The sequence below is a fragment of the Coenobita brevimanus genome, chromosome 47, assembly GCF_032717465.1.
Source record: "Coenobita brevimanus isolate Jiangsu-jjx chromosome 47, ASM3271746v2, whole genome shotgun sequence".
NCBI classification, from domain to species: domain Eukaryota; kingdom Metazoa; phylum Arthropoda; class Malacostraca; order Decapoda; family Coenobitidae; genus Coenobita; species Coenobita brevimanus.
The window spans coordinates 10048448-10067136 of record NC_137000.1 but is presented as its reverse complement, the minus strand read 5'-3'; the positions used below and the strand labels follow the sequence as shown (position 1 = coordinate 10067136).

The window sequence follows — 18689 nt, the reverse complement described above, 5'->3', positions numbered from 1 at the left end:
ATCCCCATTCCTTTACCTAGTCTTTTAATTGCTTTATGGTACAATAAAGATTGTACAGTTGACAAATATAATATACTTGTTTTATCATCAAGACCAATCCCACCTGAGGCAGATACTTAAGATGGTATAAAAGTGAGTCCTTTTGTTTTGTTGTCTTCACCCTGTTGAAATTGTCCGTGCAATAAACAAACTCTTTCATTCTCAGACACACCCACTCCAACACAGTATCAACATGCATTTTGTACCATGCATTCCCGATGTCTTGCACAACAGTACCCATGGATGAAGCAGTGGGTGGAAGCAGTTCTATTTTCCAGTGATTGAAAATGGTGTTCCTTGGCTCTGCAGGTCAGGTGCTTTTCAGAACCTTTAAAACATGGCTAAAACTTGTATGTAGAGCTGCCCATCCAAGGCAGGTGTTTGCAAACCAGCTGCTACATTTCATACATCTTCAGAACCCTTAATGAAAGCCCAGATTAGGTGTTATATCCTTTAAAAGTTATATTCAGTTCCTGAAACCATTTGGCTGTTTTATTTACTGTAGCATTGTGTGTGCGAGGATGCTTATTTCTGATAAGTCATTTGTTTATTCCCTCCTTCCTAGTTACCCAGTATCCTATATCATCGTATAGAAGACGTACCACCAGAATTGCTGAGAAGGGCCTTTGGGATACATAATGGACAATTAACCTTTTTAGTAACAATAATAAATGGGGTAAGTAAGATTCTCTGATAATAAAATCCAGCAGGCCGATGCCATAATTGCATCCTCTCATTTTCTCTCATTACTGACAATTTAACTCCTAAAGTCCTGTGATTTCATCTTTATTATTTTTTTTTTGTTGACTCCACACAATTTTCTTCAACTTTGGAAGACCTGTCATGCTCAAGATATAATGAAAGCTAACTCCAGTGCAAGACTGAAAAGTGAATGGAAGAAGTTTAAGGAATTGTTGCCTCGTGGCTATTAAGGGGCTCATCTCACATGCCAGGGGTACTTCATATGAAACATATGTGATAAATGTTCTGCAGAATGGCAGTGAGATTTGGATGTGAGGGAAGATGGTACTTGCTGATTGGAATGTACGGAAATGAAAATCTTCATAAGGGTGGGTAGGGTTTCGCTGAGTGACAGTGTACTGCAGGGGAAATTGGGCGTGAACATTAAAGAAGTTATGCAAACTCGTAGGTTGAGACAGTTTTGACTTGTTGAAGGGGGGGGGGGGAAATAGGTGAGGAAGATCACAGGTGTGAATGTGGAGGGAAGAATACCCAGAGCCAGACCAAGGTCATCATTGGATTAAGTCGTGTAAGGAGATCCCTGGGCTAGAGTAATAGGCCAAGATCATGACATGGAAAACTGTCATCAGGTGAAAAGACCTGACCTTGCTTGCGTGGTTAATGATTGCTAAACATAGATTTATACTTAATCTCTCCAGGTTGAAAAGTCTCTTCCTAGTTGGAATAAAATTGTTTGGAGATAGCAAGAATTAAATAATGTCACTGTATTTAAGGGGTTAATGATATTAATACAGTAATTTCAGTATTGTTGACTGCTGGAAGAGTAGTATCTTCATCATAATAAGAGGACAAAATTTACTTTGATTTACTCACTCTTTGTCATAGACTTTGATATTAATACAGTAATTTCAGTATTGTTGACTGCTGGAAGAGTAGTATCTTCATCATAATAAGAGGACAAAATTTACCTTGATTTACTCACTCTTTGTCATAGACTTTCAGTATTTTCTTATCAGCTAATATTGAGTACATATACGTTTTATGATTAAAAGATATTATTCCATTGTTAAAACTATTTGTACCAAGTAACAGTTTATCCAAGAATAGAACAGTCATTAGTGAATTGAAATTACATGTATGCCATTCATGCATACATGCATTGTGTGAAGTGAAACCATAATATCTTACTCTGTATCGGTAATTACTGTATCATATTATAATTATTATTGCAAGAAGTTAATCATTGAAATGCATTATTAGAATCTTTAATGTGAAAACTTTGAAGTAAATAAATGAGTATATTTTTTACATTATAAATGTGATTTTATTAACAAAATCAGATGTTATACATACCATGCCACAGTGATCTGCAGTGGGATGCTTCCATTGGCAGATGCTATAGTGGTCATGTTACAGTAGCAGTTCTGGTTTTCACGTGTAAGTGCCAACCTATGAAAGGATTAAAGCATAACTCATTTGGTGGTTGATGAGATAATGTTCATCTGCATATTTCTCCATAACCCTTTTGTTGCTTGCCTAAGCTGGGGTAGGGAACAGTTTGATTGTCTTAAAGCAGACACAACTGATCTTCGAAGAGATTTGCCAGCTTGTGATTAAAGTCTCCCCACCTTCAATAATACTATCACAACAGTTCTGAAAGAAACAGCCGTAGCTTGTATTGAATATGGACAGTGGGCATTGGCACTGAAGTGATGATGTTAAGGTGTGTGTTCTGTAAGATTGTTGGGCCTTGGGGAACAGACCATCAAGACTCTGCTACTGTCAGGCACACTATTTAAAAAAAAATAATAAATAAATAAAAATAAAAAATAGTAGTATTTGTTTCATGATTAACCCAGTGCAGCTGGGGATTTTTTTTTTTATTTTTATTTTTTTTTTATTTTTATTTTTTTTTTTTTTAATAGCTTGGGATGGGTTTCTAGCCTGACCCAACTCTGAAGGAATACCTTTCCTAAGTTGAATGAAATAGTTGGGAAGCAGCAGTTAACTTAAAAGGACATCACTCAGATTCAAAAGGTTACATTGCTGGTGAAGCAGTACCTATTCTTCAAAGTTGTTCATACATCATTATAAAGTTGAAGTCATTAGTGGGTGCATTTTTATGCTTTTAACTCTCCAACCATGAACCAAAAGTCTTTCTCACATTGTTTCAACTAAAATACTTCAACATTTCACCCAGCCACATGCAGGACTCTGATTGAGGACTGACATCAGTTTTTAATTCCCTTTCCTACCACTATCTCAACTCCCTTTCTCTCTCTTCTTCCCATCCCTATCCTCTCAGTTGTTCATTTCCCTGTCTCCTCCCTGTTCTTCACTTCGTGTTCCATATTCTCGTCTTCCTTCGTGTACCAATCTCAGGCAGTGAAAGGGTTATGCAGTTTCTGTTAGCAGTGACAATGGTAGAATCCTGAACACAGTAAACTAGTACCTTGCATTATTGGTGCGTTGTGATGTCTGCCAGTAATAAGAGAATACATGAGAAGAATGTTGGTACCTGTTAATATATACCCTATTTTATGAATGGATAATGGTTGGATCTGAGCTGTTGATGACTCATGACAACAATTTTGCTTACCCCTCGTCTTACAATCGATGATATATGGTATGCAGTTAAGTTTATGTATGATGGTGTGAATGTGTCAGCTGTACAGTAAGTCCTAACATTTCTAGAGTTTCTTTTGCTATCACGTTAACACTGTCATACAGAATAATTTCCCCTTTAAATTTCTTTTGGTACCTGTTAAACGCATTAGTCAATTTCTTCCAGTTTACAGTGTCAATTGTCAAGAGAAAATTGTGATATTTTGGTATATGCACTATTGTCACAAGCAAAAGTTCATCAGAAATTCCCTGCCAACTTTGGCCTGCCTCCTGTATTTATTAGTCATCATTACCATCTCTGACACCTTGCTTCTTCCCGCGAGCCACTGGACAAGGGATGGCTGTGACAAAAGCATCTCCATCCTTACACACGTATCTCATTCTTTCAGGCACTCCTCTTCTTATTCCACCCCAGATGTCAGGCTGTCCATCCATCTCACTTTTGGTGTGCTTCATATTGCTATAATTTACTAATATTTCATTTAACACCTTCCATTGCCTTAGCTGGCAGGGAAGTTTTAGTGAACATTTGATTGTGATAGTACAGTTGAGGATAAAGTTTTCCTAATATATTACCTCCTGTAGTTTATTGCTCACGTAATGCCACTCAGGGATGAGTGAGGCTGGTCACTCTCATCTTAAATGTCAGGACCAACTTGCCTAGCCCTGGGCTCCTATGCTTCTCATGGGGGAACGTGGAATTGGATGATGGATGGATGGACATCTCTTTCTCCTCTGCTTGCTAATATTCCTAAACTGAGAGAGCCTTGCTGCCCACAGGTGTTTGTCTTTAATGTGTTGTGCTAGGGAAGATAGTGATGGACATTCCCAAAGTTTGAAGTAGATGCAGTGGAATAGTAAGCTGACTTTGACCCTGATTGTTCCTGAGTAATGAGGACTACTTGTACCTTCCCTCCTCGGTTCCCAGTACTAATGTTCATGACTTCTACCGAGCTTACTCATCCACTTGTGTCTACTGCAGCCAAGCCTCAACAAGGGCCTGGGGTCACTCCAGTTCCCTAGTGGTGTGTCGCCAGTAGTGTCCAAGATGAAGATCTACAGTGGTAACAATGCCAATGATACACGCGCTCCACCACTCCCGGCCTCCTGCATCCATAACCTAATCCACCTGGACTCACTGCTGGTCCTCCGAGATATGGGACGGACCAAGGGGCTGCGACTTAGTCTCTTCACTGATGACGGTGGGTGTGAAAATAACCTTTTTAGTATGGTGATGTCCTTGTTGTTTCTCACTTTTATATATATATATATATATATATATATATATATTTATATTTATATGTATATACCGGTGTTTATATATCTATCTATCTATCTATATATATATATATATATATATATATATATACAGTATATATATTCACACACATACAGTAAACCCTCAATATAACAAACTAATTGAGGGGAAGGGGTGGGTCGCTATATCTGAAAGTTTGCTATGTACAAGGGGTCGGTATTTCTGGGGGATTACCGAACTCAGTTTGCTATATAAGGGGAGTCGTTCGGTCCCGTATGCTCAAACATAACCTAAACTAACTCAATGAAGATTTACATGGAGAATTCAATGGTTTATGAAGTTGTATATGTAAATACAATACTGTATGAAGCTGTATATATAAATTCAATGCCTACATACTGTGTATATATATATATGTATATATATACTGTATATATATATATATGTAAAACCCATTGGTCACTTGCCCCAAATTTATTAGTCTAGGTGCCTCATCTCCACACTCCTAATATGGTATTAAAATAGTTGCAGCCCCTGCTGAAAGAACGTGTGTGTGAAAATAAGTCAGTCTCATAATATTCCTTTTGTAGGAAAAGGGGCCCCAAGGTTAAGCTACAGTATTCCTTATCAAATAAGGGGTAACAGGCTGACTTTCTTTCATAGCAGCATTTAAATTGCCAGACATTCTGAACCAGCAGTTGAGAAGCATATTGGATAATCATTGGAGATACTTTGTATTCCTAAAACTGTGTCTTTTATGCAGGGAGGTCACGTCACCACGATTCTCGTCAGACTTTCACACGCACACTTATGTTTGGGGCTTCGTGTCAGGAGGCAGCAACAGCACTTGGGGCCCCTTCCCGTATCTTCTACAAATCAGAAGACAAAATGAAGATACACAATGCCCATGCTCGCAAGGCAACCACACGTTCCGACTTCTTCTTCAACTACTTTACCTTAGGCCTGGTGAGTCATGGATTTTACATTTCTTTACCTACCTATAGAGTACCTACCTTAACTTGGTGGAGACTTTTGTCTCATTACAGTTTATATTCACACAGTTTAGTGGCAAAATAAAATAGTACTAAGGCATAATATCCTTTCCATAGCACTTCTTCATAGTGAGCACCATATTCTCTTATTTTAACTCAGCATTCAAGATCAGGAGATGGCAGTTTGAGGTCAAGTTGACATGGACAATAGTTATAACTCTATTACTGGCAGGCCCTGATAAAATTTTTTTTAAATGGTTTCATTGTCCAAAATATTCTAGTATCCAGGGAGGCAGAGGAAGAGCATAGGAAACGGAGACTGACTGGGGCACATGAGTTTCAGAGTGAATGCAGATTTTAACCCTTTAACTGCGGGCATTGTTTTGCCCCGACTGTCCTCTCCCGCGGGGGTTTCGACCAAAATGTAAACAAACTTTAAACCTTTATAACTCTGCACAGAATAAATGTAGAGCGAAAAATAAGGTACCATTAGTAAGTACTAACCTTCGGCTTTGCAATGATGTAGGTTTCATGATTTCGTTGACTATCACTGGATGGGCAGTGCCATTAGAAGTGAGCGATCTAAAATCACTATTTTTCGCTCACACACCATTACCTTCGTTCATACACCATTACCAAATGCCAACCTCATTCTGATAATAATACTATAAACATATATGAACACTGCACATACGATAAACACCCACTCTGTGTTCACTGAGGCAGGTAAAAGGCACTGTAATTGCCTGCACTTCACTATCACATCAGCAGTGTTGTCACTCACACAGCTGGACAGATACTGATGCGTGTTTGGTCCGGGGTGGGGTGGGGGGCCCAGGGGGTGGGAGGTGGGGCCCCAGGGGGGGGAGGAGGGAGGTGGGGGTCAGCTGGAGTGAAAGAACTTAATAGCTACTCTCCCTTGAAACAATTGGCGCACGGAAAAAACGCGGGGTATTCAAAATATCCACAAACATTCGAGAATGACACCCGCGGTTTGGTCCAGTTTTTGCAAAGTCATTCTGGAATGACACCCGCGGTTAAAGGGTTAAAAAAGTGATGATATCTAGGGCTGGTGATGGTACTGTCAAAGCAGTGGGAGTGTGGCCATGTGCTGTTTGCCATAAGGGTGTGGGAAGTAACTCCATCTTTTGCAGTGTTTGTGGTAAGTGTGTGCATAAGAAATATTGTGATATTAGAGGGGGCTGTGAAATAGTATTGATTTCATGTATGTAGTGTGTCAGGGAGAGCTTGTAAAGATTTAGAGATGAAAGGGTTGATCTTGCTGGTGAATTTCATGGGTGTGTGGAGGAGTTTTGTTATGTGGAGGGATATGTTATGTTGGATGGGGTGTATGCAGAGATGCTCAAGTCTAGTGAGAGAGTGGAATGAAGTGCTTGTTGGAGATAATTATGTAAGAAGGCATGGATGAGTGAAACTGCCTGCTGAGTGGAAGAAGGCTGTGATTGTACCCCTGTACAAAAATAAAGGTGAACAAAGTGAGTGCAAGAATTATTGTAGCATAAGTTTATTGAGTGTGGTAGGGAAGGTATATGGAAGAATTATTATAGAGAAAGTAAGAGAGATATCTGAAGTCCTAGTGAGTGATGAACAGGGTGGCTTTAGGAGTGGCAGAGGATGTGTGGATCAAGTACTTGCAGTGAGACAGATAGCAGAGAAGGCTTGTGAGAAGGACCATAAGTTTGTTTATGGCATTCATGGATCTGGAAAAAGCATACGACAAAGTAGACAGAGAGGGATTGTGGAAAGTTTTGCACATGTATGGTGTAGATAGTAAGCTGCAAGGTGCTGTCAAGAGTTTTTATGATGGTAGCGAAGCATGTGTAAGGGTTAATGGGCATCTTAAGTGAATGGTTCACAATCGGTGTGGGCGTGCGACAAGGTTTTGTGATGTCCCCGTGGTTGTTCAATATATATATATATGGATGGGGTGATGAGAGAAGTAAAAACACAAGTAATGGAGAGAGGGATGGCGTTGGTAATGAATGGTGATAGATGGAATATGTCAAATTTGTTGTATGCTGATGATGCAGTACTGCTTGCAAGTACCAGACAAGAACTTGGTTGGCTAGTGCAGAGTATTGCTGATGTCTGTGAGCATTGTTCCTTGAGAGTAAATGTAGAGAAGAGTAAAGTGAAGGTTATTGCGAGAGAAGGTGACTCTCAGTGTGATGTCACAGTGAATGGAGAGAGACTGGAATTGGTGAGAGAGTTCCAGTACTTGGGTACAGAGATAGAAAAGAGAGGAAAATGTGCAAAAGAAGTTGAAAGTTGAGTGGCATAAAGAAGACAAGTAGCTGGTGCAATGAAGGCCTTGATAAAAAACAGAGGCTTGAGCGTTGCAGCTGCACAAGACTTACATGAAGGAGTGTTAGTGCCAACATAACATATGGGTGTGAGACTATGGTGTGGCATGAAAGTGAAAAGTCAAGAGTAAGAGCAGTGGAAATGGGACTGCTGAGGAATGTATGTGGAGTACAGAGAGTGGATAGCAAACAAAATAATGTGATTCGTGAAAGATGTGGAGTGAGGAAGTCTGTGGACACCAGAAGCGAAGAGAGTGTACTGAGATGGTATGGTCAGGTGGAGAGACTGGAAAACAATAGAGTGGTGAAAAAGGTACATCTGAGCGAATTTGAAGGATGGAGGAGGCGAGGTAGGCCAAGGAGAAGGTGGAGAGATATGGTGGATGAGTGTTTGAGGAAGAGAGGTTTGGAAGTCGATGAGGCTAGGGAACTGACAAGAGATCGAGCTGGCTGGATGAATGTTGTGAGGAGAAATGCATGATCGGGAATTTTGGCAGCGTCCTGATTGACTTAATCGGATACGTTTGTGTGAAGCTGCAGAATGTCATGAATGTTTTTGGCATATCCAGTAGAGCCAGGATTCTGGGGGCCTGCATGATGAGTGAATGGAAGTGTGGCCTATTGCTTTGGGCAAGGTTGTGCTGTCTGGACATTGCTACACCTCACCCAGCCCTTGGGTGGGAAAAAAGGTCCGGATGATGATGGTGATGATGATATGTTCTGGAAATGGGGCTGGAGGGGCTGTGGCTAGGGTAAGGAGTTGTTGGAGGAAGTTCAGGGAGCTTTTGTCTCTTCCTTCATTTAGAGGGTTCTTTCTATGCTAAGGAATCCTTGTGTGCAGCATATGTTAGGAGTGCTGTGCTGTACAGTAGAGAGACTTAGAGTGTAAGGAAGAGGATATTCACTGGCTTAGACTTAAAGAAATGACAATGATTAGATGAATGTGTAGTGTGTTCATGAATGCAAGGCTTGGGGGGCTAGGATTGCAGTTGAAGAAAGGAAAGATGGGACGTTGATGTACAGTATTGGTGTTGTGATGAAGAGGGGTAGATGTTGTGATAAAAAGGGGTAGAGAGAGAGATGGTTTGGACATATTGAAAGGATGGATGATGACAGTTGGGTGTGGAAGGTGAGAAGTGTGGACATTGAGAGTAGGTTTGCAAGCGGCAGACCAAAAAAAGACCTGGAACGAGGTCATAGTGTGTCACCTCAGAGATATGGGACAAGAGGGGGGCTGCCAGAGATCGTACAAAGTGGAAAGCTGCTGTCAGGTGACCAAGGCTGATGCATGCAAGTATGTTGGAGCCTTTATAAACAGTATGATACGATGCTTGGGGTGGAGGAGATTTCAGTGCATTAATGCCCTGTATCTCAATTTATTATTGAAACAAACACTGGGCATATTTCTGTAAGTACTCACACATACCCACAGGACATCCTCTTTGATGCCAAGACCCAGCGTGCCAAGAAGTTTGTGCTGCACACCAACTTCCCTGGCCACTACAACTTCAACATGTACCACCGCTGTGAGTTTGAGCTGCCCCTAACTGTACCCCGCCAGCCAGAGGATGCCACACAGCTCATTGACCTCCCCACCACCATCACAGTATGTATCCGTAACCCTTTTGTTGTGGTTGTTGCACTAACCATTGAGGATTTTGTTTAACATAGAAATTCTTGCGTCAGAGTCTTGCTAGTGTCTCAACTAACCCTTTCTTTGCAATTGGTATGCCTAGGAATCCTGTTTAGGCAGACACCAAGTGATTTATTCAGTCAGAAAATGTCCTAGTTGTCAAAAGATTACATACACACATCATATCATCTAATCCTGTGTTGCCCCATGAGGAGCGTAGAAGCCCGGGGCTAAGCAAGTTGGTCCTGACATTTAAGATGAGAGTGACCAGCCACACACATCCTGAGTGGCATTACGTGAGCAATAGAGCCCAACCATCCCTTGGATATAAACCTACACCGGCTCAGTCTGACTGGAGCACCTTAATTACCCACTAACCAGGCGCCATAGTTTGGTTATGTGGTTACCACCCAGTGTAGTATATGGTTTCCTGGTGTACAGGAAACGTTTGGCTTGTCACAGAGTGTAAGGTCACCCATAGACAGAAGGAAGAGGAAAGAATGAAGGAAAGATAAAACAGAAGAGGGGAGAAGGAAGAGAGGAAAGGGCAGCCATCCGACAGCAGCACAACATCGAGTGAGTGGTTGTAAAATGCCCCCACCTACCACAGAAAGATTAAATTGGTGCAATTTAGCATCTTGAAGTTTAATAATGGCACACCTAACATTCATTCTGTTTTACATCAGTTTCCAGAGTGTATTATTAACCTCCTTTTTGAATGATGTCTTTCATATTTTATTCTTGTTGTACCAGAAAGTTTAGCTTAGGTGAGAACCTAAAAAGTCAAGGCCATAACTTAACCTGTCCAGTTAGAAAATTCAATCATGATATGAATAAGAATCATTTGGAGATAGCAAGAGTAAGGTAGAATAAAGATATCCTGTAGCTACCTTGGTGTTGTCATTTTTGTTGTTTTATTTCCTTGCATTCACTAACAAGTTTAGTGAGAGACAGTTTAACTGAATATTTGAGTAATCATGCTTGTCCATGACACAAAGCCTCTGCATTTTTATTTATTTATTTATTTATTTTTTTTGTAATAGATAATAATTCTGTAGCATTTCTTATCAGTGCACTGTATGTAATTATGAGCATGGCTGTTTTTTATACTTCAGTACACAGTAAAAAAAAACATATGCACTTACATGGAAGTTGAGACAAGTTTCCACATGATTTTATCGATTTTTTGTTGATACAATATTTTTGTAACAACCCATGTTTTGCATTTAGTGTAGAATTGCACTGATTTTTAGCATGGTCTGTTGTATTTTAGTACAGAACAACCTTGAGAATATGATATATAAATTTGGAATCATTCAGTACCTTCCAGATCTTCAGATAGCTGGTTAGCTTTATTGGAAAATGAAGACACACGAATAAATATGTAAAGTAGTTCATTTCACTTATTGTATTTGAATTTTACTTGTACTGTATACAGTGTCACCTAGTCATCGTCATGACCAATAATTTTAGTAATTTAGTAGTACCTGTATAAATAATCATGTCAAATTTTACAGGGGTTAAGGGTCTTATTAACTCTGTCATCATCTTTGCCCTTATTCCTTTTTGTGTTGAGGAAAAGAGGGGGAGGGAATTCTAGAGCTTGGTTCAGTGATTTGGGATGTTCTGAAAAGGAAAAGTCATAAAAGTTACATTCCCTTCCTCTCCTATATTTTAGGGGCTGTGAGGCAGCTTCCATCCTAAAGTGTTGGATAATGGAATAGCACAATTCATTAGTTACTACAAGCTTCAGGGGGCAAGATCCCTGCTGCCTGTCTCAAATGCATTACATGACAGTGAAAAACATTGTCCATCATCATCCCCTCCCAGATATGCACTTACAAGATGTGAATCCAGAAACAGAAAGCACAAAAGTAGGAGAACTATACAGCACCATGGCTTCTGAAGTGGGCTGCAGTCATTCACCTGTTATTCTGACCTTTTGAATCCAGGCTTCACAATAGTGCTTAGGTGGAAATCTTTTTGTTCCCCAGGAGAATAAATTAATACCATTCTCTAGCACATGTTTGGTTCTACTGATGCCATCTTAAGAGGCTGTACTGTAGTAGAAGCTGTGTCTAAACTCTTCAGTCCAATGATGTTCTTTTCATTTAAATCAGGGTACAACCTGATGAATTTAATAAACTTGAAGAGGACCGGTAGTTGTGGATGGGTTAATTAGAACTAAATCTAAGCTCTCTATTTTGAAAAAAATTGTTGAACTAAGCAAATCATCTGGAGGTAGTTAGAACTAAATGAGAATTTCATCTTCTGGCTGTTTGGGTTAGGAAAACTTGGATCACTTAATATTTAGATAAGTGTTGACTGTCCCTATACAGCTTTTTGTTCATTTTAATGTATGGTTGCTTTTAAGTAGATAGTTACTAATACCCTAACAGATGATATTTATTTGCATGCTTAATGGTAAATGGATGGTAGAAGTGCAACCAATGTCAGTTTTGAATGCAAGTTATTGGTATAGTAAAGACGTTAATGACACTTGAAATGCTTCAGTGCACACTATAGTTGTCAAATATACTTTTGATAAACTGTCAGTAACTCTTCTGCTTAATTAGTGATACATTCCTCACCAGTGGCATTCTCTTGAGCATCTGTTCTTTCTTTCCCTGAGTTTATTATATAACTTTTTCTCTTTTTGTTTCTGTTCTCTTGACATCTAACCTCCAACCATCGATTCTGTGCTGGCTTCCGATTGCTGAATTTTGTACGCCACATCAACTGCACTGTTCCCTTCACTCTGTGTTATCAATCATGGTAAGAGGAGATCCTTAACATTGTGTTTGCATGAGAATGTTGTGTTGAATACATTCTTCTTGCCTAATAAGTATTGTACAGTGAAGCTTCATTAATCGTGAATAATTTGAGGTTCAGGTGCTTTATAAAGTGAGAGTTTTAATTTATCTATATATCTATTCATTGCCAGATGCCTCAGTTCCGTACGGGGTGACCACAAACAAATCGCCTCCATACTGCCCTGTCCAACGCCATTTCACTGCCCTGTCCCCAGCTCACACCCCCCTTTCTCATATACCTCTCCAGTCTCCACTCTATCCTTCCATCTCATCCTCAGCTTCCCCTTGTGTACTGTATAATACCCTGGTAGCCAGCTTTGTTGTGCAAATCATTGAAAAGCTAACTTATTAAGAACTCGCTTTTGAGTTTGAATGTATCAAATGCCATCATCGTGATCATCATCCTAACCTAGTTTCCTGTGGAATGGGAATCTCCAGAGAGAGGTGCTTTGATCTCTTTAAGGAAGAATATCAGAGAAGAAAGGAAGCTCCATTAGTTTTCCTTCTGTCTGTAAAAGGGTTCATGTAATATAAGTACAGTAATGGACAGTGGAGTTGTCACTTCCCTACACCATTGCCAAAAGGGTGGGTTGGGGTGTACTAATCCATTACTCCGTCCATGTTATAATTCAACGACTTGAACTTAGGTGGAAATTTTCATCATGTTGCAGCGTACTTCTTGTAGCTAAATGGCATTATTGTGTGACTGTCTTCATAGTGTTAGCCTCTTGCAGCTGGTTAGCATTCAGAATGGAAAAATATCAAATTTATGCCAGGCTAAAGTGGAAAGAGTACAGCTGTCAGTGACTAGCAGAGAATACAAGGATGGTAGGCCTACTCATTTTTTAATGACAAGATCTAACCATTCATCCATCCATCCTTCATCCAATCCTTTTTTGACCCATTAGGAGCATAGAGGGCTGGGACTAGATGACTTAATCCCAGCAATTGAGGTGAGCTTTAGGAAAATAATCTTGTGGAAGTTTTTGATAACTTAGAATTCTGCAGTAGCCCAACTTACTCAAACTGTGATGCTACTGTTGTGATGCTTATGTTCTCACACATAAGTCACTGGTCATGTATATTTTCCTCTCTAAAACATTTTTGTGTTTATTTCTAGATTTTTTTATTGTGCTCTTCATGCAGTAGATTGATGTTGGAGTGCATGATGTGATAACTAAAGCTTTTGAACCAAATCTTTTAATATAATCTGTATTCTGTGTGATCTGTACTGCCAGTATTGGGGTTTTTCCACATGACTACAATAATTTTGTTTTTTTCCCTAACTTTGTATTATTTCAGTCAGATCAAGAGGGACTTTTCAGACTGCTTGAGGTCCCTGTATAAAGTCTATCTATCTATCTATATATTGCCAGACGCCTCAATCCCGTTTGGGGTGGCCACAAACAAATCGCCTCCAAGTCGCCCTGTCCCCCGCCATTTCACTGCCCTGCTCCCAACTCACACCCCCCTCTCTCATATACCTCTCCACCCCATCCCTCCATCTCATCCTCGGCCTCCCCCTCCCTCTTCCCCCCTCCACCTCACTCACATACACTCTCTTCGTCAGTCTCTCACCCTCCATCCTCTCCACATGGCCAAACCACCTCAGTGTGTTCCTCATAACGCTTCCTATCACATCCACATCCACACCACAACGCTCCTTTATATCCTTTGTCAGCCTGTCTCTCCACGTGACTCCACAGGCTCCTCTTAAATAACTCATTTCCACTGCTCTCACTCTTGACTTGTGTCCTTCCAACAATGTCCAAGCTTCACTTCCGTACGTTAGAGTTGGTATCACAATACTGTCATGTAGTAACTTTTTCACTTCCATGCTCACTTCCCTGTTTCTTATCACTGCTTTCAAGGAACCAGCAACCTTTCTTCCCTGCTGTACCCTTTCAAGCACTTCACCCTCCAAACTGTATAAAGTCATTTGGTGTTTTGTTTTTGGTTAAAGAAAAGCTATTTTGTTGAATTGATAAATTTGAATGTTGATTGGGGTGATGAGAGAAGTAAAAACACGAGTAATGGAGAGAGGGATGGCATTGGTAATGAATGGTGATGGATGGAATATATCAAAGTTGATGTAGCCTATGCTGATGATGCAGTACTAATTACAAATACTGGACAAAAGCTTGGTAGAATAGTGCAGAGTTTTGTAGATGTCCATGAGCGTCGTGCCTTGAGAGTAATGTAGAAGAGTAAAGTGATGGTTATTGAGAGAGAAGGTGACTCCCAGTGTGATGTTACAGTGAATGGAAAGAGAGTGGAATTAGTGAGGGAGTTTAAATACCTGGATACAGTGATAGAAAAGAGAGGAAAATTTTTAAAGGAAATGGAAAGTAGAGTGACACAAGGAAGGAAAGTAGCTGGTGCTATAAAGGCCTTGATAAGAAAAACAAGTTTGAGTGTTGCAGCAGCTCTAGGCTTACATGAAGGAGTGTTAGTGCCGACGTTAACATACGGGTGTGACTATGGTGTGGCATGAAAATGAAAAGTCAAGAGTAAGAGCAGTGGAGATGGGACTGTTGAGGATTGTATGTAGAGTACAGAGAGTGGATAGGATACGGAATAATATGATTCATGATAGATGTGGAGTGAGGAAGTCTGTGGACACTTGAATCAAACAGTGTGTGTTGAGATGATATGGCCATGTGGAGAGAATGGATAGTGATAGAGTGGTGAAAAAGATATATCTGAGCAAATCTGAAGGAGGGGGAGGCAAGGTAGGCCAAGAAGAAGGTGGAGGGATATGGAGGATGAGTGTAGGAGGAAAAGAGGTATGGAAGTTGGTAAGGTGAAGGGACTGACAAGAGATCGAGCTGGCTGGATGAATTTTGTGCGGAGAAGTGCATGGCCAGGGATTTGGCCCCCCTTTTTATTGTGACAGCATTCAGATTTACTTTATCAGATAGGTATATATGAAGCTACAGTATGTGGTGAAACCTTTTGGCCCATCACCTGGAGCCAGGATTCTGTGGCTTGATTTTTTTGTTTTTTTTTTTTTTTTTTTTTTTTAAGTTTCTGACTCTGGGCAAGGAGGTACAAGGTAGGGCAGTGGATGTGGGGGTGGCCCTAATGAATGAGGGTGAGATTTGGAAGCTTCCGGTGTTGCTGTTTGCTGATGATACAGTATTGTTGAGTGAAGATGAATGGGAGTTGCAAGGTTTGGTGAATGAATTTGGGACAGTGTGTAGGAGGAGGAAGCTGAAAGTTAATGTAAACAAAAGTAAAGTTATGGTGTTTGAGAGGAATGAAGTCACAGAGTGTGCAGTGAGGTTGGATGGTGAGGATATGGAGAATGTGAGTGCATTCAAGTACTTGGGTAGTGTGATGAGTAAGGATGGAACTTTGGGGGATGAAGTACGTGAAAGGGTACAGCAGGGAAGGAAGGTTGTTGGCACACTGAAAGCAGTGATGAGAAATAGGGAGGTGAGTATGGAAGTTAAGAAGTCACTGCATGATGGTATTGTGATTCCTACCCTGACGTATGGAAGCGAGGCGTGGACCTTGCAAGAGGGGAACAAGTCAAGAGTGAGAGCAGTGGAAATGAGTTACTTGAGAGGAGCATGTGGAGTGACATGGAGGGACAGGTTGACGAATGAAGAAGTGAAGGAACGTTGTGGGGTAGATGTGGATGTGGTTGAAAAGATAAGGAGAAATACACTGAGGTGGTTTGGACATGTGGAGAGGATGGAGAATGAAAGACTGACTAAGAGGGTGTATGTAGGTGAGGTGGAGGGAGGGAGAGGGAGGGGTAGACCGAGGATGAGGTGGAGGGATGGAGTTGAGAGGTATATGAGGGAGGGGGGGGTGAGTTGGGGGGAGGGGAGTCAAATGGTGGGTGACAGAGTGACTTGGAGGCGTTTTGTCTGCGGCCACCCTTTGCGGGATTAGGGCGTCGGGCTATAGATAGATAGATAGATAGACTCTGGGCAAAGGCTTCAGGGCCTATTGCTTGGGGGCAGTGACCTATCCCAAGGCCCAGTAGTCCTCCTACATCTCCACATGTCACCACTTCGGCACTAACACCCACCATCCATGCTGAATACATGCTATGGCTGTCTCATACAGGACTGGTGTACTGGTATTAGCAGGGGTATTTTTACGACATGTCGGCGGGTCATCTGGTAGATCAGGAAAGACTGCTTTTAGGAAATTCAAATCCTTAAACTGTTCCCTGCCCCAGTCGGGATTCGATCCTGGGTCCGTTAGGACTGCAGGCCGCCTCTCTACCGATTCAGCCACCGCCTCCCCCAAATGATGAGTGAATGGAAGTGTGGCTCATTGAAATGGGCAAACTTTAGCTTTGTGGATGCTGCTACTCCTCACCCTTCCCTGAGGTGAGGAAGGATGTTGGGATGATGATGATGATGATAAGTAATTGCCAGGGACTTGCAGTGAAGCTGATTTGATACCCCAAAGTATTCTGGCAGTCAGGAGAGGCAACAATAGAACATTAACCCATTGAATGTGGTGACTTAGTTAGTCACATAATCTCCAAATGAGTTTATTTAGCTTAGGAGGCCCCTACATGTGTGGAGCAAACTGGGATTTGATGGTGAATGAGTGAATGAGGAACTCTTCGGCTGGAAGTGGATAGATAAAGTCTTACTGTCACACTTTCACTAGTATATATCCCAAGTTGAATAAAATCATCTAGAGATGAGAATAAAATATATAATTATATGATTGAAGGGGTTAGTGGGCAATTTTTCTCTTATATTTTATAGACTTGAACATCATAAAGGAAGATTGCTTATAATGAGGCTTTACTGTACTCACCAAAGGGAAGGTGGCTTATAATGAGGCTTTACTGTACTCACCAAAAGGAAGATGGCTAATTATGAGGCTTTATTGTACTTACCACTCCTGTTCTCCCCCCAGGTGCAGAGTGTCACCTTGTGGGACACACTAGGCTCCCGCATCAAGCCCAGAGGTGGCCCTGTTGTCCTTCACCGTTCCTCCTCCACAAACACCTCCAACCCCTTCGGCTCAACATTCTGCCATGCATATCAAGACATCATCTTCGAGGTACTTAAACATTTAGTTTAAACTGACAAGGATCCAGATTTTCAAGTTATTTTATTGCCAGGGACAGTCATGTAGATTTTTTTTTTTGTTAATGGCCTCATCCATTTAAAGTGTTGGGTCAGTTTGACTGTAGCATGAATGATCTACAGCACATTTGTAACTTTATGATTGTGAAAGTGAGGTAGCAAACTTATTATCACTAATGCTAGATGATATTACGTGGCTAATTTAGTGTTGACATTAACAGACGCAATTTTCTCCACAGGTGATGGCAAATGGACATATAGCTTCAGTAACCTTATATGAGAGTGAGGAAGCAGCATAGTACTGGGTGTAGCACAGGGTAGCAGTTAGGGTGATCTTGTGCCAGCAACAGGAGAGAGACCCAGAGGTAGTGATACCCAACACACACATCAACTTCTGCCGCAACCTCAGGAAAGTATACAAAGCGCTCCCATTAGAGAAAATATTTAATTATCATGTGGTTATGAATGCCTACTGGATACTTTATGTGAGTTGTTAGGAAGAACTTGATGGCGAGAACACATTGTCATTCATGGAGACTAATCTGAAAATGTTCTTAAGGTTAAGGTTGTGTTTTACTGTTGAGGTAAAATTTACGTGATGGTGCTATTGGTGAAACAGGAACATACGCCTGAGGTCAAAACATATACCAAGATTTACATCGGCAAGACACAGAATGCTCAAACTGCATCTGGATAAGGTAAACTTGTTCATTCATGTGTCATATGTTATTGCAGTTTGTAAAGAAATCCTTATATTTCTTATCAGTGAGTTTTATTATTAAGAGTGGTTAATGGCATGAGAAGATGGTCATGCTCCATTTATTTCTGCTTTTACATTCTCCTTGGGAGAATGAGTTTGTATGAAGTGACAAATGCTGCTCCAGAAAACTGATTGTTATTCCCTGACCTGGGAAGGAAATGGCAAAAGGTTTCATAAGCTGTGTGAGGCCACAGTTATCAGCAGATTATTTGAGGACACCCAGTTGGCTGTGTCTGTGATGGGCATCACAGTAATCTTCAGTAGTTTGATTGTTTATATACTGTATGGTAATTTTAGGTTTGTGTAAGGAGTAGGCAGTGTTCAGTGAATGTTTAGCTTATTGCTGAAAATTAGAATCTGAAGATTAGTCAGCTGTCATGATCATACAAGAACACCATCTCCTGACCATGCCCCATATTTACTTCATTCATTGCAGCCTTGATTTTTGCATGTTGTTGTTAATCTGTGGTCAGGAAT

The 18689-nt window shown here is 40.8% G+C and overlaps 1 protein-coding gene across 1 annotated transcript in view; it reads left to right on the top strand.

The window, feature by feature from the left end:
• Nucleotides 1–18216, top strand: part of LOC145398939 (PHAF1 protein CG7083) — a 37254-nt gene extending 19038 nt beyond the window's left edge. The window contains exons 5-9 of the mRNA XM_080271676.1: nucleotides 4349–4568; nucleotides 5388–5590; nucleotides 9373–9546; nucleotides 17280–17426; nucleotides 17692–18216. Coding sequence (XP_080127802.1) covers nucleotides 4349–4568; nucleotides 5388–5590; nucleotides 9373–9546; nucleotides 17280–17426; nucleotides 17692–17751 — 804 coding nt within the window. The 3' untranslated portion in view covers nucleotides 17752–18216. The remainder of the gene's footprint in view (nucleotides 1–4348; nucleotides 4569–5387; nucleotides 5591–9372; nucleotides 9547–17279; nucleotides 17427–17691) is intronic.
• Nucleotides 18217–18689: the final 473 nt, after the last annotated feature.